This window comes from Sceloporus undulatus, chromosome 1 (genome assembly GCF_019175285.1).
Source record: "Sceloporus undulatus isolate JIND9_A2432 ecotype Alabama chromosome 1, SceUnd_v1.1, whole genome shotgun sequence".
Taxonomy (NCBI): Eukaryota; Metazoa; Chordata; class Lepidosauria; order Squamata; family Phrynosomatidae; genus Sceloporus; species Sceloporus undulatus.
Genome location: NC_056522.1, coordinates 78260529 through 78282948, shown reverse-complemented (window position 1 = coordinate 78282948; position 22420 = coordinate 78260529). Strand labels below are relative to the sequence as shown.

Below are 22420 nucleotides of genomic sequence, written 5' to 3'. Positions count from 1 at the left end.
ACACATACCTCAAACACAGCCTAAAGCTGTGCTGACGCTGCACCGAGCAACAAGAATGGGCCAAGGAGGAGCAAATAGAATCTGTTCCTTCCGGCAGCCCAATTAAGGACGGCAACCTAGATCAAAACCAGGCACATGCAATCACCACAATACTGGAACAATCACGGCCAGCGTGGTCCCAGCATGATCCTTTTGGTCCTTCTGCTTCGGGTTAATGTTAAGAATTTTATCTTAAGGTAGTATTTGATTAATGAAAAGACTTTTAAAAAAAAATTTAAAGTCTAAACAAATCCAGAATAACACCTCTGACTTATTTAAAGTTACTTGGGCTTTCAGTTTATGTAAATTAGGACACAGAGTAAATATTCAAGTACATTTAATTTCTTATTGCAGGTCCCCCCCCAAAATCTGTTCTTAGATGTCAGCATAAGAGATATCCTGCCTGCTTGACTTCTGTTGTGAACCATTAAAGAAAGACTGCTAGAGCAAAGCTTAAAGATTTTCCACATCTCAAAGATAGCTGTCCCTTGTGAGCTTTTCATAGTTCGACCTGCCACTGTCTTCCCTGCAGCAATTCTTTTTTTAAAAGTCTATATGCCACATCTTTGTCAGTTATCCTCCTCATAAGCAAATAATAGGATTCCTTTAAGGAGCAAACTCTTAAGAAGTGATTTAGATGCAAAGTCCACCATCCTGAAAAATAGCCTAAGGATACTTTTGCCATGTTACATTATGTGACATGAGCTGTTTGCTGAAAGCGGTATATGATAAACAATATGTGCTACCAAACAGTTGCTGTTCCAAAGTGAGAGACGATACATTGTAAATGTCAGCATCCTTTACATATTGCCTCCATACCCATTCATGACTAGTCCAAGCTATTTTTAAAGCACCACATTCTGCTTTTATAAAATTAATCCTTACTTTAGAAAATCAGTATACTGAAATGAAAATCTGCAAGGTTTTGATTAATTTCCTTGTGAACATTAAAAGCACTGCTTCTAAAAAGGAAGCGCTGGGGCCCTAGGATTCCATGCATACAAGATGTCAAAGATCTATATTTATTAACTTGCATTAAAACAGGAAATACATTAACACTATTGATTCATCCTGAAACGCCTATAAAGATTAAGAATGTGCCATGTCAGGATGGGATACTTTAAATTATGTAATCAGCAATATATAGGCTCAATATGCTGAGAATAACAGCAAGTCAATCCCACCCATCCCATCCATCCCCTTCAGTGGCAACAGGGACCTTATATAAGGCCTCAGCTACGGAGTGAACAAACAATGAAGGTGGCATGGATTATTCACACTATTTATTAATTAAAATATTTCCACCCAGCCCTATATCAAAAAGATCTCAGGACAACTTACAAATAGCATTAACACAACAGGTTATATGGCTTAAATCAATATTTTTTTTCGACAAGCTAAATATATTATATTATATCATATTAATATATCATGAAAACAAGATTTTTGTGATCATTGGTACTTGCTCTTCCCATTCACGATCTCTATTTTCCTCTGCTCCCACCATTTTTATTCTACTTAGCTTTCTCGTACCATTTTGATCTTCACCAATTTTCATCTAAGCATCTGATCTGATATCAACTCTGTTAGATTTTCATACAAATTGAGTTTCACTTAGTGGAAATGCTTGGGCCCAGAATTGTTTTGGATTTAGAGGAGGGTGTTTTTTTGTTTGTGTTGATTTCAGAATATCTGTATTTCCATATATATACATAATGGGGCATCTTGGAGATGGGAACAAAGTCTAAACACACAATTTATTTATGTTTCAAATACATTTATACAAATAGCCTGAAGGTGATTTTGTACAATATTTTTACAGTTTTGTGCCTGAAACAAAGTGTGTTGACACTGAACCATCAGAAAGCAAAGGTATCACTATCTCAGCTATCCATGAAAAATGTTTTGGTTTTTAGATTAATTTGGATTGCAGAATTCTGGATAATTGATAGACTGAGAGAGTGTAAGAGCCTGAGCATGAGCTCGATATAACTCTGAGGCACTCTTGCCATACCAGTTTTGGAAACATTGGTGGTGACTGTGCTGCTGTTCCTTGTGATACTTGATTAATTTGATAGCAATACCAAAGTTGTTGTTGGATTAGATAAATTCAAATCTGTGTTTTGGATGAGTGATAAATGGAACTAATTTAAGAAAATTAATAATGATGATAGATGAAAATGGCAGTAAATACTAATGCCAATGCTAATATAAATACTAACACTATTAGCTATATAGGGATACTAATGATCAGAACACAGAACTAATGCATTACATAGAAAAATACGTAATGCAGTGTGTCATGGGAGAGTAATGAGAGCATAATTGTGTTCCATTTGCAAATTAATGTAATAGTTAACAAAGCTATTATTGTTTCCACATGTAACAACTAATGTTTACTTGTTACTTTGGGAGAGCTAAAATGCCCAGAATGCTGCATTTTGGTAACCTTTTTCTATAGGCCTTTCTTTTTTTCTCTTTTACTCTCACAAATGATACTTTTTAAAAAGGAACTAAACAGTAATGTCAAAAACAATGAGTACTGTAATAAGCAACAAGGAAAGATGAGCAAGAAGCAACAGTAATGACTAAGGTAGAAAACTGAGTACAGTGGTGCCTCGGGTTACGAAATTAATTCGTTCCGCGGCCGCTTTCGTAACCCGAAAAGCCTTCGTAAGCCGAATTGCCATAGGCGCTAATGGGGAAAAGCCGCGTTTCGTGTGAAAAAGCCGAAAAAAGCACCAAAAATTTTCTTCGTATCCCGAAAAAACATTCGTAACCCGGAACAATGATTTCCTATGGGATTTTTTCGTATCCCGAAAATTTCGTAACCTGGGTATTTCGTATCCCGAGGTACCACTGTAATGACTAACAGTAGAAGTATCTTTTCAAACTCTGATGATAATAGATAAGTAAAGGAACTTTAGTGAAATTATGGTTTAGAAAAGAACTAAGTTATAGTTCTGCCTCCTTTGCTTCTGGACACACCTCCCTTTGTAGGTACAGTTTTTCAGACAGTTCTGGTTCTGGAATGTCAGACGTGGGCATTGACCCCAAAACAATGGCAACTATTGTTAGAAATAAAATACATTGACAAAATAATTTCAACCCCTCAAATTAGCAATGCTAGTATCTATTTTCAACTTATTTACCACTATCTATTATGCAATTTAATATTGCTTTCAGAATGGAGTTACTGTGCTTTTAGTACCACAAAACAGTACGTGGATTTTTTGCTGCTCAACAAACTTAGAAGAATTGTTGTTCAATGATTTAATACTTTAGCAAAATAAAAAGGGCCATATTTGCATAATATGTAACACTCCCAGCAGAATATTCATCTTTGTCGAATATTTTCAACTAGTAGATGACAAAGGGATGGGAAAACAGCATAATAATCCTGTTTACATTACTCAGATGTTGCTGGGACACAGTAACCCCATTCTGCCAGGAACAGGTGCGTTCAAGATATTTAACACTTATTCTGTAAAAACCCAATAGATATATTACAAAAGGTAAGTAGCTTTTTTCTTCACAGAATAGTTTGTTTTCAGTGTGATGCCACCTGGCCAAATTTGAAGGGGGGCTGGGTGGGTGAGTAAAGCAAAAAGAAAGCTAAATGGTCAGAGTTTTCTGACATTTTACAGACTTATAGCTAATCCTTCAGTCAGTAAAACTTGTTTCCAAGTCAGTTTACACAGTACTTTGCCCTAAAAATCATTCTAGCTGAACTCAGTGGACCATATTTTTGAGAAAATGATAAGAACAGTTTAACAATAGAAGCAATTACCTAGAATGGTTGTAGGCTGTTCCTTCTATGAGAATCTCAGGCAGAGTGTAGTAGACAGCTATCTGTATAGAACGTTCTAGCTATGAATTTCCTGCACTGAATGTAGGGCTGGCGCAAATAGACATGGGACCCTCACAACCCCACCACCAACATATTCAAAGATTCTGAAAATGCATAGGTCTGAGCTGTAAATGTTTATTGCACTGATGATGCGGGTGATGCCTGGAGAAGAGACAATTTGATGGGGGATATGATAGCCAGATATCTTCAGATCTCTGAAGGGATGGCACATACATGATTGATTCAGATTGTTTTCATCCTCTCCATACTTTATGACACAAAACCAACAGACTGAATAACAAAAATGGAGGTTTTCACTAAATATTAAGAAAAACTTGATGGAAAGGATAGTTCAGCAACAGAAAGGGCTACTCAGAAGGTAGTGGACTCTCCTTCATTGTTGGTTTTTACTGTATCTCAGAACTAGCTGTCAAGGATACATTAGCTGTGGATATTCTGCACTGGCAGCCCACTGAACTGCATTGCCTATAGGACCACAGTGAACCCTACAATGCTGAAATGCTATGAGAGCCAATTGGAATAGGCAATAGGAGATATGTTTTTGACCTATATCTCCATGTAACTTTAGCCAATGGCAAAGAATGACAAGAGCTTTAGAAGAAGAAAAATACCTGTGGGAACATAGTTGCCCATCCCTACCTTAACAAATAGATTCTGAAAAAGGGACAAAAAATCCTTTGACAGAACACTTTACACTCAAGAACAAGCTGTTCTGAGTAGTCTTTGAAAAGAAAAGGCACAATTATAACCTCAAAAACCTTGATTTGCTTCTTAAAGGAGAAAGCCACATGGTGAGATAAGCAGTAAAAACAAACATAGTACACATTTACCCATACACAGTCAACCATATGCCTCAGACATCCAAAGGACAGAAAGTAATAGTATCATGAAATACAACTGACAGCAACACAAATTTGCATAGCTTTAAAAATGTATTAGGATGGGGGAGGGGGAGAAGAAGAAACTGCCATCTAAGCAAGACTTTATAATTTATCAACACAAAAAAATTAATATGCCATTGCCATGCAATCTTAATTTTTTGAATAACTTACCATGGCATTATAATAGCGCATGGCTCTGTAAGCTGTTCCACCGTATAAATCTAAATTTTATAGAGTATGAATCAAGTTCCTAAATATCCCAAAGCTTGTGACTTAACATGCACAAACTTTGCAATGTAAAATAGACTAAATTTGATGGATAGGAAGAATGCCATTTCATTTTTGTTATTGTTGTTGTGAACCTATAAAGATCCAAATGTGTCTTTTAACAATAAAATCTATATAGTTCCACATTGACCTGATCCTATGAAATGATACAGCAACAAAGAAGTATAACAGTATTGAAAGAGCTCACCATGGCGGGATACAGACTGCCCAAAAAGGGAGGTCTATCCATGCCTTGTTTTGCTGCACGAGGGAGCCGCAGCGGACAAACTGCGCAGCTCCCTCACACAGCAAAAAGAATCCTTAAAAAGCGGGTTCTTCTTGCGGCGCATTTGTGATGCCGGGATGTGCAGACACTAAGTGTCCGTCGCATCAAAATGCAGTGCCCATGTGTACAGGGCACCACCATTTTGATGCTCCCATCACATGCTAGGGGCGATGCCAGTATAAAAAGGCATAAAGAATGTTGTATTGTTATCTAGTTCGTCAGTTAGTTAATTTATTTTATATACAGGTTGAGTCTCCCTTATCCAAAATGAATGGGACTAGAAGTGTTTTGCATTTTGGATATTTTTTATTTTATTTTGGAATTCCTATTTTTGGGATTATATATATATATATATATATATATATATATATATATATAATGAGATATCTTGGAGAGGGGACCCAAGTCTAAGCAGAAAATTCATTTATGTTTCATAAATAAACACATAGTCTTATACACATAGCTTAAATGTCATCTTATTCAATATGTTTATACTTTTATGCATGAAAGAAATTGTGTATACATAAGGGATGAAGGAGACTCAACCTACATTGCTTTTTCCAGCACGAAATCCAAGGCATCTTGCAAGGCTTAAACAAGATAAAGCTAAAAAAATAATCTGATGACCAAAAAAAAGTCAAAACACCTTTAAACAAGATATCATATTAAAATGCCGATGATTTTAAAAATCATTTTTAAAACACGACCTTAAAGATAAAAATACAGCACATGCATACACCATAAAAAGACTTCCTACAATTACAACTATCAAATGTCTATTTAAATAACAATGCCTTTGCTTGCCATTGAAAGGAAAGCGAGGAAGCCAGTCTCACCAGGTGGGCCCATGGATGTGGTGGGACAGAAGAAAAGCCCTCCTTTGAGGATCTTAAACTGGATCGTGGCTGGATCTAGACTGGATTTAAGCCATATAGAGCTTTTTAGGTCATAACCAGCACTCTGAATTGTGCCCAAAAACAAATCAATAGTTGATGAAGCTAGTTCAACAAGGGAGTTATATATTCCAGTAGTACCTTAGAACCTAACTGGTTTATTCTAGCATGAGCCTACATAGATATCGCATTGAAAAATGCATCTGAAATGAACTGAGACCCATGAAAAACCATGTTAAAATAAACCACTTAGGGCACATCCAGACTGATAGAAAAATCCCAGATTTTTCCCCCTGTTCTTTCAAATTTTACACTGGGTTAAAATAAACTGACCTGGGGAAATAGTAGGAAAAGTCTCTGATCATACCAGGAGGTGACAGAAAATATTCCAGGATAAGTAAAATGTGTATGGATCTCCAAAACAAAATAGGATAGAACAGGAATAAAATATGGGACTTCCTGGCCTTTTAAATCGATCTGGATGCACTCTTAGTAGACAAAACAGACACTTCTATGTTTATCCTTGGAACTAACCAATGTACACTTAGTTTTACAGAGTGATGAAATAAAAGACAAGTCCATGCCTAGAAAAAACTAAAATTCTAAGTTGAGGCCAGTGGAGGAGGCAACAGAAAACAAAGCTAAAAAAGAGAGAGAGAGATAACATTTTGTGACACCTTGATGAATATGTCCCTTCAAGTATCCTGTCAACTTATGGCAACCCCATGAGTTTCATAGTGTTTTCTTAGAGTAGGGATACTTTGTCAGTTCCTTCCTCTGAAATATAGTCTGGAGCATCTGGTATTTGTTGGTGATCTCCCATCCAAATACTAAATGGGGCTGACCTAGGGTTGCCAGGACCTGCTTGGGGGCGGGACAATCCCGCTTTTGAACCGGTCGGGGTCATCCCGTCCCAGTTTGTTGACGGACCCAGGTTTTCCCCGGGTCGGCCGCTGCTGCAGGAGGCTATAGTGGCTGCTGCACCGGCCATTGCGTGTAGCCATTCTTGAGGCTGTTGTGCTGTGCTGTGTGCACTGCGCTGCACACTCTGCGTGCACTACATGCCACCGCATGCACTGTGCGCCGCCACCGCTACAGAGCCACCGCGCGTGGCCTTTGCCACCCGGCAGCACTTCCTGTTGCCCTGTGCACTCTTGCAGGGCCACACGCAGGGCTAAGCAGGAGGAGTTTCTCCTCCTGGGGCTGCCTGGCCAATGGCTGCTGGCAAGGGGCAGGGCTTTTGGAGCTCCAGTCTGCCCCCACTGGCCAGCCAGCATCAAGAGGAGGAGCTCCTCCTCTATTTGCTCCCCACGTGGGACGCCCCAGGCCCGGCGAGGCAGCAGCGGCAGGAGGAGCAGGAGGAAGAGGAGGAAGAGTAGCAGGAGGAGGAGGAGGAGGAAGAGTAGCAGGAGGAGGAGGAAGAGTAGCAGCAAGAAGAGGAGGAGGAGGAAGAGTAGCAGGAAGAGGAAGAGGAGGAAGAGAAGCAGGAGGAGGAGGAGGAGGAGGAGGAGGAGGAGGAGGAGGAGGAGGAGGAGGAAGAGTAGTAGCAGCAGGAGGGGGTGGAGGAGGAGGAGGAGGAGGAGGAGGGCCATTTCCATTCCAGTGTATACAAGTCTGCCTTTATTTTCAGTGCTTTTAATGCTAACAGGTCTGCCTTGTTTTAACAATGATGATGATGATGATGATGATGATGATGATGATGATGATGATGATGATGATATCAGTCAGCTTCTGAAGCATGCACTCACTCTTTCTGAAGGTGAGACAGTGTGACTTTCCAAAGTGCATTTCTGTGTATTTCCAGTGCTTTTAATGCTAACAGGTCTGTCTTCTTTTAACAATGATTGTGATGATGATGATGATGATGATGATGATGATGATGATGATGATGATGATGATGATGATGATGATGATGATGATATTAATATCAGCCAGCTTCTGAGGCATGGCCAATGTAAGTTGCTCTGATTTTTGCAAACTCATGGTAGACACTTCTGAGAAGTATAGTTGGTGCAAGACACCTGAAACCAGGGGCAAATCCACTTCTTGCTAAACCACCTTGACATGTTCAATATGCATAGCCATGTGAACCCATGTTCAGTGAGAAACCCAAAGAGTTTGGTTATGCAATAAGCCTCTGAAATATGCAAGAGGCCATGTTAAATAAAGACATGTTCAATGCCCAAATGTGCTGTCGTGTGTGTTTTGGAATGGGGGGTGGGGTGGCCAGAAAGGGAAGTACGTTTCTGCCATCTGTCTAGGAATAATGCCAAAATGTCCTCCATTTTGATCATGCCTAAGAAACATGCATTTATATTAACATTTTTTTAAAAGCATCAAATTTTTTTTGCATGTCCTCCATTTTAAAAAATATGTCCTACATCTGAGGTAAAATTTGTCCTACATTTGTCCCGGTTTGGATGTCCTGACATGGCAACCCTAGGCTGACCCTGTTTAGCTTCCAAGATCAGATGGGATCTACTGCTTTTAGGGTATTTAGACCATGTGGTACAAACCTTCACCAGATAAATGGAGTATAACTTCCAAGGGCAAATATAAAGTGGGATGGGATCTTATACTTAATCCCTCTTGGGGATGGGGATCTGGCATACGTATCATAGACAACCTGACAGTACAGTTGTACAAGTCAGTTAACCACATCACATTATGAGGATTGCACAAGTATGCATAGAATCATAGACTAGTAAGGTTGGATGAGACCAAAAGGGCCATCCAGTCCAACCCCTGCCATGCAGGAATTCTCAATCAAAGCATCCCCGACAGATGACCATCAAGTAGACACACATGCACAAACACACACACACACACACACACAAACACAGTGCTATTATTTACATATATAGCCTACTTTTCCTCCAATGACTTTCAATGAAGCCTACAACAGCCCTGTAAGGCAGGCCACACTGAGAGAGACAGATTGGCCCAAGGCCCCAGTGAGTTTCATGCCTCCTTGGGAACTGGAATCTGGATCTGCCAAGTGGAAATCCACCAACTGGCTCTCCCTCATTTGCATCAGGGCATTAGGCATTTGATGTATACAAGCTATCATGGAAACCCAGCCTTGCTTGCTCAAAACCTCTTTCTTCATCTAAATTCCAGAAGAAACTTGTTGCTGTACAATTGAAAGCATAATACAAGACATGTGAGGCAAGCCCCAGAATAGCTCCCTGTTGGTACTAAAGTGATAAATCAGAAGTGCAGGAAGCTTCTCAGTGAAAAACAAGTACCTTTTTGACAATAAGATGTCCACATCTTATTTGGTTTTTAAAATTGTCCTCCACAAAAATATGGAAGAGATGAAATCTCCATGGACCTTTGAGGCATGATGCCAATTTTTCAATAACAGCAGTTTTAAAGTAAGTACAGATAAATACAGTTTTGATTAGTGAACATCTGACAGGTTTTTGAGCAGTCCACCTATATGAATGCAAGAGGCATTATCAACAGCCTCTTGGGTCATAATCTGTAAACAAAGACAGGAGGAAATGGAACTCTGAGAGCTTTTAAGGTCCATTAGAAGACAAATTGGTTTTTTAATTAATACTAAACCCAAACAGATCATGACAACATTATGTATATCATTGTGAAAAGGATTATGTAAATAACATGCATTTGCAAAATTGTTAAGTGTGCCATTTCGATTTGTTCCATACAGAAGTTTTCCAAGGTCTGTCCAGTAAATAATACAACTTTCCAAAATAATAATTCCTTTCACAATAAGGACTTACCAATAAGCAAATCTTACTTGTTTTCAATGCACAAATAATATATGCTCTCCAGACTTGGATCAGAGAAATTGTGATCTTTTGATGCTGATGAATTGCTTCTCACAACATCCCTCACCATTAACCAGGCTGGAAGGGGCTGATGGGAACTGGAGGGCTACAGGTTCCGCAATCCAAGACTATCCAGTGTCTCATGCTCCCATAACATTGTTTCACAGCATGTTATTGAGCTGAAGATATGGATCTTACATGTTGACAAGACAGTTTTATATAAACTTCCAGCAAATTCTCTCTTATACATACATTGGAAAAAGGTTGTCCAGAAAATAGGGCAATGCGGGCATTCAATAACAGCTTTCAAATGATAAACTCAATTTTAAACAAACTAAATTACAAAACAAGCTAAAATATAGTAAAATGAATTCCACTAAATTTATTTCTTGCAAATAAGAACATAATTCCCACATCATTTCCCCAAACATGAAAACCTGACGTGCCATGCTGCCAACACATTCCCTCCATCTCCCAGGCACCATACTGACACCTCACTAGTACAGTGTTTTACATGCACTGTCTACCACTTGTTTTACTTGTCGCTGAAAGAAATTCTAATTTTAGCTGGATTTTTGAATCTCCCTGTCTGTCTCTCTTTCTGTCTCTATCTATCTAAATAAACGAATTTATGTTTCTGCCTGTTTGTCTGTTTGTTATTGAATCATCCTAAAATGTCTAGATGGATTTTCCTCCCATGTAGATTAAATGTTTGGCATGGTCTGACTTGAAATCTAGTTGTGTATCTAATATTCATAGTGGTTACAGTTGGATGGGGTACCCCAATGTTTTTCTTGAGATGGTTGTTCATATAGATTAGTGTATTTATTGGCCTATGAAGCGATCCATACCCTCTCTAGGGCAACTAAGACTGATATCCAACATAAGGAACATTTGATCATCCAAACAGACAGGCACCCATCCCCTAGAACAGTGGTCCCCAAACTGTGCACTTTAAGAGATTTTGGACTTCAGCCTCAGCCATGTTGGCCAATAATCTGGGGTTCTGGGATCCGAAGTCCAAAATCCCTTAAAGAGAACAGTTTGGAGACTACTGCCCTAGAACAAGTGCAACTGAACAAGCTACAAGCTGAAGTGCCTAGTAACCCTGCCTGCACATGAAGATACCTATAGTCCTATTACAAATGGGAGGCCTCCAGAGCAGGGTGGGTGAAGTGCAGACCTCCAAATGTTGGAGTACTGCATTTTGCATCAGGCCTAGACAGCACAGCTAGCTAGTGGTGAGGAATTCCTGGAGTCACAATCCAACAGCATTTGGAGGGCCACATTTTGCCCGCTTCTCTGCTCATAGAACCTTCCAGAAGGTATCAGGCAAAACCTCAAACAGAATTCCAGAAATTCCATTGTAATCTATCAATCATGTTTGGAGAACTGGCTTTCCAGCTATAATTCTCTGTAGTCTATATCTACTTCTCCTTTGGAGCAGAAAAAACAACAATCATGTTATGAGTTTGACAACATAGCAACTAGGTTAAAGCTACAGAGAGAAAATAATCCAGACTCTTAACTGATCCATCAGTACTTACATTTTAATGCTGAGTAAAGTGCTTCTTATATACTGTACACAATTAGCAGAATCAGTTGGGACAGTTTATAAAGCCATTTGGGAACCAATTGGATAAAATGCTCTAAATAAATGTCAGATCATTATCACTATTACCCAATAGATGGTGCCTTATTTGCTGAGTACAAAATGGAGCTAGTCCAAGGAAAAGAAAAAAAAAAGGTGAAGAAAAATGAAAGAAGCTTCTCACTAACTGGACTGGAAAATGCCTCCTGAAAGCACATTTCCTCTGAATAAACACCACTTAAGGTGATAAGTCTATATTAGGAACATTTCTATCTCTTTTTACTTAAGTGTTTTCTTGGTTTGTTGCTCAATTGCTCAATTCTGATAACTTCTTGGCGAAACCTAAGAAGTCCAAAGGCCGGTTATACATTGTAACAAAATCTACATTTATAGGCCTCTAACAGGCTGAAGATGACAAAGGAACATATTTGATTTTCTAATGCTGTTAACAATATTGTTAAGTACCTTCTCAAATGCTAAAAGATGTGCTTATAAGGCTTGATTCTTTCATCCTCCAAATATTATTTTCTTTTTCATCACACAAATAACTGTAGATGTAACGTAAGAAGGAATCTAACTTTCTATTGTATAAGTTGTTAATTTAGATGCCCCTTTCTAACCCTAGTACTGACCCAGTCCGTACTTTATGCCAATCTGTAACGGGCCTAAGTTGCCATCTTTCCAGCATTAGTATCTGACTCTGGAGCTGACTGACCCTTCAAGAAATGGCTGCTCTGCTTTCTCACTAGCAGGCCACCTCCTCAGTTACTTCAGATGGGGTTTGCAATTGCCATCCTCTGAAACTGAGGGAGTGTGACTTGTCCAGGGTCACCCAGTGGGTTTCATGGCTAAATGTTCTCCAGAGTCAAAGTCTAACATTGATCACTGCACCATGCTGGGTCTCTTTGATTACACAAAGGAATTCCAGCACAAAACGACTAAAAGATGAGTTTCTGCAGAAGCTCATAACCTAACCCTATTTGCAGCTATCCCACCTGTGACTAGGGTTGCCATAAGTCAGGACCTCCAAACCGGGACAAATGTAGGATAACATTTTCAAATGTAGGACACATTTTTTTAAAATGGAGGACATGCGAAAAAATTTGATGATTTTTTTAAAAATGTTAATATAAATGCATGTTTCTTAGGCATTATCAAAATGGAGGACATTTTGGCATTATTCCTAGACAGATGGCAGATGGAAACAGCCCCACCCCCGCTGTTCTGCCATTGGCCGGCCAGCGTCAAGGGCCCGAGTTGCCTCTATAGCCCCACGCGCAAGCGCGCAAGCAGGGGTGACTGCCCGTTGCCGCTGGCTGGGGCCAAGGCAAGCGGCTGGTGCGGTCACGCAGAAGCACGTGGAGACAGAGGAGGAGGTGGGTGGCTGCCTGCCTGCTGCCGGTGCGTGCAGAGGGGGAGCGCGCCAAGGCAGGCAGCCACCTCCGCCTCCTCCTCCTCCTCCTCCTCTGCCTTGGCGTGCTCCCCCTCCGCGCGCACTGGCAGCAGGCAGGCAGCCACCCACCTCCTCCTCCGCGCGCTTCTGTGCGACCGCGCCGGACCTTTGCCTTGGCCCCGGCTGGCAGCAGTGTGTACTCGCTGGCTATAGAAGCAGCTCGGGTGGAGGCAGAGGAGGAGGAGGAGGAGGCAGAGGTGGCTGCCTGCCTGTTGCTGGAGTGCGCGGAGGAGGAGCGCGCCAAGGCGGAGGCAGAGGAGGAGGAGGAAGAGGTGTGAATTGGCAGTAACCGGACCGGGGCCGGGCCGGTACCGTGAAAAACAGGACTGCCCTGCCTGCAGGCGGGATATGCATCCCTACCTGTGACAGAAAAGATATGGGGGTCTTCATTTTCCTTCTGAAGGATGAAAAGCAGTTTCGGGAGGATGATTTATAGTAAAAATCCCCCTACCTACAATATTATAGCAGACAATTGGCAGAAAGAAGAATTGTTAAACTCATTTCCCTGCGTCATTATTTTATTTCAATTGCTGGCCTCTGAAACTAGTTTGTCTTTTTTTAAAAAAAATTTTATTTACAAAATTCATGACAATAGTATGGCTGAGCCCAAAATGAATTTGATCCTACTATAAGAAGCTGAAAGGACCAAACTTTCCACATAAAATTTATTTATTTATTTATTTATTTTGTAAAAAAAAAAAAAAAAAAGCCATATTTCTGTACTTGAATTATCAGCTAGATTTCCAATCATCTTTGCTGAAATGGGTGAAAAAAAATCCTATTGAAAAGAGTAAGGATTTTTCTTTCTTCTCCTTTTTTTAAAATGCAGGAATAGTCTTTGATTATACTATTTTAGAAAGACCTATTATTTTCTCAGCCTGCAGCAATACAGCTCCCTTGATGAGTGAATACTCAGTGACTGTTGACTAAGCATAACAAAAATATTATTTAGCACTTCAGAGTGTCTGCATTAAAAATCTAGCATGACCCAGAACAAAAAATGCAATTTCATGCAGCAGTGGTGGCCTTTTAAAGAATATTTGAAAAGTACTGAACAGTAGCCCACCTTATCAAAACATTTAGGAAAGCTCCCTTTGCTTCAGTGATACAAAACTCTACCACTGGTGTCATACCCATACAAGCTTGAAAGAAGGCCTATGTGCTAATCTTACTTAAGATACTCCAATGGATTGCCTCTCCATTTTGCACCTATAAAAGGAGAATATACATAAGTGAGAAGTGAGAAGATGTGATTTCATTGTTGTAGTTGGTGTTTTTGATGCTTGTATTTTGATGGTTTTATACTGTATATGCACATGCTGTTAACCGCTTTGATTTTTAGAAAAGCGGTATATAAATAAAAATTTTATTTATTTATTTATTATTTTATTATATGCATCCAGATCAGAGGTGAGGAACAAGTGCCCTTCCAGAAGATGTCAGAATGCAACTGTCACCAACCCAACCCCAGCAAACCCAATGGTTAGGGACAATGGGAGTTGCAGTATCTAGAGTGTCACACTATTCCTGTTTCCTGTGTTTTAACATTTGTCTTATAAAGATGAGAATACAAGGACAACCTAATTAGAATTGGCATGACTGTTAAATAAACTTGGGAGTCTGAAATCTTTTGTACTGTTCTCTGAGGAAAGCAAATTCAGGGGAAATAAGTGTCTTAAAACACTAATCAATGAGGGAAGCCTTTTGTAAGATTACTTGTAAAGATTTCTGGGTCATGCGCTTTTAATCCAAGATTATTGCTCGTTTCCTCAACTTGACAGGTTTATCTGAATAAGAAACACTTTGTGGCGGAAAAATAAATGCTTTTATATTCAATTACAGTTTTATGCTGGAAGCAACGCCAAGTTGTAAACAGAGCTTCAAATATCTTCTCTCTCTTCCCTGCCCCACAATCACAGAAAATACAAGCTACAAAAAAATATGCAACTTTCTGTTGCTGCCCAAAGACCTACAACTTTATTCAGTATGGCACAAATCACTATTTATGGTGCATAAAATTGTATTTTAAAAATGCTTTTAGTTAAAACTGATTTACTGTTGCACTAAGGCCATTCATAAAGAGACACACTTTAGATCCTTAACTGGAAGAGAGCGAGAGATGGGAAAAACACCATGTGGCCAGCACTATCCATCCATCATCTCTCATCTAGACAGATGATACAAAATGTTCTTTATAACACAGAAACAAACACAAAATCAGTATTCAAAAAATTAAATGTCCAAAAATGAAAAACCACCCTGTGTTATTTACAAATTGCAAAAATACATGGTGACATTAATGATAATCAAAATGTTCTTATTAACACTAGAATCTGACAAAAGATCGGAACTCTTCCCATTCTTTCCAATAGGCATATAATGGCTGTGGGTCTGAGACAAAACCCACGAATAATGAAACTTACATGCTGTTAGGTTAAAAAAAATAAAATAAAAAATTCAAAATAATTATGTTTAACAGTGATGGGTTAATCAAAAGCTCTGAACCTTCCTTGTAATTTTACATATTGTACTAAACAGAAAGCTTGCAAGCATCAAAAGGAGGTATTTTAGACAGGTTTTTGATCTCCTTCCTCAAGGCTGATCTTATTATTGCTTCCTGAATAAGCCCTTAACTACAAGAGACCAGTCTTCAGTATTATTTTGTTTAAGGTGCCAATTGATTTCTTCCTTGTCTAAATCACAAGAACACAAATCAGAGTGGCAAACATTCTCCTGCTCATTAAGCAAACTGTACCATTTATTTGGCACATTCACCCAACAACGGGAGGAGGAAAACAATTCAGGGTTTGGGACAGAGTCTAGCAACTCAGAGTCAAGCTTCACTGTGGTGAAGCTGGCCAATATAATCCAGACTCAAACTTGCCACAAATGTGGAAAAACACATACAGGCAGGCAGTGAAAGGAAAGTGAGACAAGCAAGAGAGAATTAGTTAAGTCAAATATGTATAATACTGGGGCGACCTTTGATAATAGCAAAGAAAAATTGACTGTTGTAAATGTTAAGAACTCATTGTATGTATTCATGTATAAGTCTGGAATTTTTAGTAAACAATTGACCCAAAAACCTAGGTTGACGTATCCATCAATGTAAGTACTGTACTATATATATACATACATATATAAACCATCTCCTTCTCTGAATGGAGTGACAAAAGGCAAGAGTACAGTCCCAAGCACCCCCAAAAGAAGCACCAGTCAAACAGTAATGCGGGCTGGAATTTTCTAAGTTGTTTTGCAACGTTTAACTTTCCTTCATCCTTTACATCCTTTGTTACATGCCTCTAAGTTTAACCCCTGATTTAGCCACGGGTCATATCAACATCCCAAATTTTGGCCCCCAAAACCTGTCCTTGACTTATACAGTGAGCCCTCCATATCCATGGATTTTTTATCCATGGATTCAAGAATCCATGGTATGAAAACATTTTTAAAATATACAAATTTCAATAAGCAAACCTTGATTTTGCTATTTTATATAAGGGGCACCCTTTTACTATGCCACTGTATTTAATGGGACTTGAGCATCCACAGATTATGGTATCCACAGGGGGTCCTGGAACCAAACCCCAGTGGATACCAAGGGCCCACTGCACACGGTCAAGTTATAGTCAAGTATATATGGTATTCAAATGTTCAGAATAGGTTTTAGTTGAACACATCAAAACAAGCACATTAGCAATGTCCCTGGCCTTCCATATAGTTTATTTGATTTTTAAAGCATATTTGTGAAGAAATGAGAAAAAAGAGTGGGAGGAGAGAGAGAAAAGAAGCACATGGGACTGCTCTGGGCAAAGTACAGTATGTGAGCCACAAGCAGCCCCCAGAGACATTTTTGTGGTCCCCAAGACCCCCAGGAGAGGACTTTTTAAAAACAGGAAATGCAGGAAGTTACTTTTGCCCACTTCCTGTTATCAAAAAGGCCATCCCTGGGCCTAAAATGGATGCAGGGGAGCTGCAAACATAGTGAAAAATTTCCTCAAACCTTATAGAGGTTGTTTTGGGGCAAAAAGGTTTTTTGGGGGGTGGGAGAATACAATGGGGGTATGAACCTCCAAGATCTCCTGGAGGAAGTCTCTTAACTTCTCACAGTTGTCCACCCCTGACATTGGATATAAACATGAGCTAAGTATATTTATTGATATAAGCTGATTACACATCCAAAAACACATTTTCTTGAAGTTGATGCCTATGAAATGCACCTTCACAGGTTGCTAAAGCAAAGAGAACAGGTTTCCATATGTGAGATGTCTGCCTCTGCTACACATGGAGCCCTGGTGGTGCAGTGGTTAAATGCCTGTACTGCAGCCATTCACTCAAGACCACAATGTTGCGAGTTCAAGACCAGCAAAAGGGCCCAAGCTTGACTCAAGCTTGCATCCTTCCGAGGTCGCTAAAAATGAGTACCCAGACTGTTGGGGGCAAATTAGCTTACTTGCTAATTACCTTACTTGCTGTTCACCGCTATGATCTTTGGAATAATGGTATATAAAATAAAATAAAAAACAAAACAAAAATCCAGAACCCTATTTTTTTGAGGGGGAGGACGTTTACAAGACGAGAGCAGTGGAGAGGGACTGACATGCTTCCCCTCTGCACATGTTCAGTTCAATCCTATTCTGAATCCTCAACTAGAGCTTAAGTTTTGAAAATTTTTAGTTGAACTTTCTTTCTAGAATGGGAGCAAGGGAACGTTTTTTAAAACAAAAAACCAAACAAAAGAATGACAGGAAATAGGTAGAAGAAAAAGAGAAATTATCTTGTAGAAAGTTACATTTTTAGATGGCATCTGGATTAAGCATTAGAAAGAACTGCAACTGTATTGTTTCTAATAAAGAGCATACAACACTTTTCTTAATCTCACTATAGTTTACCCCATTGACCAGGCAAATGATGTTTTTGTTGTGTGTTTTCATGTCATTTCTGACTTATGGGTACCCCAAGGCAGACCTATCCTGAGGTTTTCTTGGCATGTTTCTTCAGAGGGGTTTTTCCATGGCCATTCTCTGAGTCTATGAGAGTTTGATTTGTCTAAGGTTTACATGGCCGAGCTGGGATTCAAGCCCTGATCTCAAGTCATTGTCCAAAACTCAAACCACTATGCCATGCTGGGTCTCTGCAGTAGTCCAAAAACAGAGACCAGGCAGATGCAGTAGTCCAAAAAAGAGAAGTTCTAACAATAACAATAAGTAGTTCAAAAAAAGAGAAATTGTGTTTTTAGATCCAGATTTACTTAAAGGGAAGAAGACTTTCCAGAAACAAAATTAGTAATATTCTATATCTGCACTCACATGGATAAAAACAAGTGGCATAAGTTGAGCACTGTGGGTTCTCATTTCATGGTTTAAGGCCCTGTTCAGACCAGCCATTAAGGCTGGTCTGTGGGCGGAGTCATGATGCACGCCACGACTCCGCCCCCAGGGTGCCAAGACACAGTGCGCAACGTCATGGCGCTCCTCCAGCACTGCGTCTATATGCCACAGTGCCGAAGGAATACCACCAAGCCACGGTGATGGAATAGGGTCCAAAAATACCTGAATACACAATTCAAAGGATTTGTCCTTTCTGGCCTCTCCTGTAAAATCTTCACGGCACATCATTGGAGGCATTTGGGTTACCTTATAGCTCACAAGGGTGCAGTTTCAGGATTTAACCAGAAGGTACCAAAGCAATTTCAATGGCAACATTCAAAATTCACAACATATATTTTGATATTATGCAAAAAAGTGATGCATTTTACAAACTTTTTATCGCTACATTTTAACATAAATCATAATAAACAGATCTAAGCACTTCTTCCAAGAAGCAATGGAATGTATGGAATGTAACAACTCCCCACTGCACAAACACGTCTCTTGCTCACCTAGAAATCTTTTGTTCTTCTTGTCAACTCCTAAACCTGCCCATTTTCCACTGTACCTAGTCACACAGCTGCCATAACACTTTCCCCTGTAGCCCTATCCATCTTTACTGCTCAGCATCCTTTGCAACTTGACATAGCTAGGATTGCACCAGTGAGAAATCAATAAACCTTTTCTTTCAACAATCCCAGTGGTGTTATGATTCATATTTTTGACCCACAGAGATGAGGAGAGTTTTGAAATGAAGTGCTACAAATCCCACCAACACCTCAGTGCCTATTTTTAATACCTGCATTTTCTTTGTGAACTTGGTGGGCAGAAAGGCAACATGTAAAAATGTAAATAAAAAACATGTTCCTCCTTCTTACTATGTATAAACATGCTCCTCCTACTTGCAGGTAAGCCAATGGAAGTCCCTCTGGTCAATCATGATAGGATGACAGAACTTCCATGTTCAAAGGAAGCATGTTTCAATAATGGATAATTCAGATAATAAATGGACTGAAATCCATCATCTTCACTGTGTTGCTTGGGGATCTTTCAATGTCATTTGGCTGATCAATACTGGAAACAGAAAGCTGGGTTAGATGACACTTGGTCTGACCCAAAAGGGATATGTTCTGCTTCAACTATCAAACCCTGCATTACACAATTGTAATAAAAGCAAAATAAAATGCATACATATATTTGAAAAACAAAAAAAGAAAAATAATATAGTAATGTACTATTGTAAACTGATAAAGTAGTAAGCAGTAAAATAAATAATATTGCTCTTACGTCATTCATTTGCCCTTAAGATGGCTATTTTGTGCACTCTGTACATTTAAATGAACAACCACTACTTATAGTTTCCAATATGACACAAAATTGTCTGCCAGTCCCTTACTGGTATATTATAATTACCTATTCTTCCTTACTCACCTTGAGCAATGTTTTCACACACTCTCTTTATGTCATAAAACAAGAACTACCTCCAGAATCACATCATAAATCCAAAGAGCAAATGGTAAAGTCTGACTGAAAGTAAGAGCTCTGAAAACTAAGCAATACAACCAAACACAGTGTTTGACACAAGGAGAAGTACAGTTCCACACAAGACCTATCTGTTTCACTAGAACTGGGAAGGGGGGGGGAATAACGGTAATTATGTAATAAAAATTAATTGGCTTTCCAGCAATTATGGTTGCAAAGAAAAATCTTTCAGACATGAAACGAGTGCAATATGATTCCATGGTGAGTCTGTCGGAGGCAAAGGTTCTTAGGACTGAACATGCTCCCTCTTACTCAGTTCAATGGGACTGTGATTATTAATACTTTCCCTGAAGCACAATTTAAATGTCAGCAAGATTAAAAATGCATTTTAAAATAAATGGTGTGTGGAGGAAGGGGACCAAGAACCCGTCTCTTCAAATTGTGGGATACGTGATACAGTGGTGCCTCGGGTTACGAAATTAATTCGTAACGCGGCCGCTTTCGTAACCCGAAAAGCCTTCGTAAGCCGAATTGCCATAGGCGCTAATGGGGAAAAGCCGCGATTCCGTGCGAAAAAGCCGAAAAAAGCACCAAAAGTTTTTTCGTAACCCGAAAAAACATTCGTAACCCGGAACAATGATTCCCTATGGGATTTTTTCGTATCCCGAAAATTTCGTAACCTGGGTATTTCGTATCCCGAGGTACCACTGTACCAAGAAACCCATAGGATTTTCATAGTCTTAAAAGATGCTGTGCATGCCTTTCTAAAGTGATGTAATACTTTCTTACCTGATTTTCCCTTAATGTTACCACTCACATTGCTAAACAGAAGCTACCCAGGAAGCCAGAACAGATCACGTTATCTGAAGACTTCAAAATAGTAATCCTGAAGTTACACTGTCCTGTTACAGAAATGTGGAAGCCCAGAGGCAATATGGAAATGTAAGCTTTCATGGTCTCCTAATTGTTATGAACACAAAAAATCCAGAACTGGAACTGAAGACAGAAAGAAGTGTCAGACAAGAAATCAATATTTCTCCATCACATCCTCCTGTAATAGTAAATATCCTTGTAGTAACAGTAGAATGTCATGTTATCAAAGCAGATTGTCTGGCTTGGATATGAAAACCTTCTCAAGGCCCAATTTTTGGCGCTTCCATTGAAACATTTGACATTTATACTGCGAGGAATGGAATCAATGACTGATTTTTGTAAGATTATCAGATAAAATATGTTTTCATACTATTTTTTTGGTTGTTGTTCTTTCAAATAAAATATGGTGCAGTGTTACAGTACTTCCTGTGAGGTGATACCTTTTCCACTATGACCTCTGCAATTTAAGAGACTGGTTGGAGCAACCGTTTTTCAAGCAACATTACTAGGACTAGGTTATCACAACATATTTACTTTGTGGTATCACTATGATTTCATGCTGATGCATCAAGTCATTCATTCATTTACGGTCTTTGACCAAAGTATCCCAAAGTTATATAAACTTTATCAATAAATATTATCGATAAACATTATATAAACATTATCAATAAACATTCTTACATAAAATTGTAAAAATCAAATTAAAATCCAAATGTGCATGTAAACAAAGAGCATTGCACACCAAGATAAAAGGAGACATAAAGGAAATGATCCTTTAACATCTCATTCCATCATTTAACCACCAGACTGATCTTTAATAATTTGTTTGAGTGTAGCAATGGTGACAGCACAAAATCGAGCCATATACTTGGTAATTTGTGGATCTGCATCCTCAAGCAATAGTATCAAATAATAATTAGCTGTTTGACCTGGAAATTTTTGTAGAATTGGGTGAATTAAAGAGGAGCACACACCTTGGTAGAAAGGGCAGTAGAGCACAATATGCTGGAGTGAGTCCATTGAGGTGTCAGAACATGAGCATGTCCGCTTCCCGTAATGGAGCTTCTTATATTTCCCTTCCAAAACTGCTGAGGGAAGAACGTTAAAGTGGGCTGCAGTAAAGGCTGCCCTAAATTTGAGCACTGTTAGCCTGGACAAATAAACTGGCCTTGCAAAGGTCATTTCCAAATTTCCTAAAACTGGGATATTCCTGACTTTACTCCTGTGGTTCTGCAGTTCTATATCCCAGATGTGTTGTCTAAAGTCTAATTTTGCCCTTGCAATGCCCATTTGTATCAGGATAGTTGGTGAAAATCCACATTTGCTCAAGATGCTGTTTAATGCATCAAGTCTAAAGACCACTGTGGAGTTGAAGGCTTTCATGGCCAGCATCCATAGTTTTTTGTGGGTTTTTCAGGCTATGTGGCCATGTTCTAGAAGAGTTTCTTCTTGATGTTTCGCCAGCATCTGTGGCTGGTATGTTCAGAGAATGCTTGCCTGGAAAGGAGTTGGGTATATATATATACTGTGTTTCCCAGCAGACAATGAGCACTAATCAAGCAGACACTAATCCTCTTTTGCATACCCTCCCACCCCGAGGCCTGCCATTAGCAACAGA

General features: G+C 39.3%; 1 protein-coding gene across 1 annotated transcript in view; it reads right to left on the bottom strand.

Moving 5' to 3' along the window:
• Positions 1 to 21837, bottom strand: part of PRKN (parkin RBR E3 ubiquitin protein ligase) — a 678545-nt gene extending 656708 nt beyond the window's left edge. Inside the window, exon 1 of the mRNA XM_042478458.1 lies at positions 21777 to 21837. Coding sequence (XP_042334392.1) covers positions 21777 to 21822 — 46 coding nt within the window. The 5' untranslated portion in view covers positions 21823 to 21837. The remainder of the gene's footprint in view (positions 1 to 21776) is intronic.
• Positions 21838 to 22420: the final 583 nt, after the last annotated feature.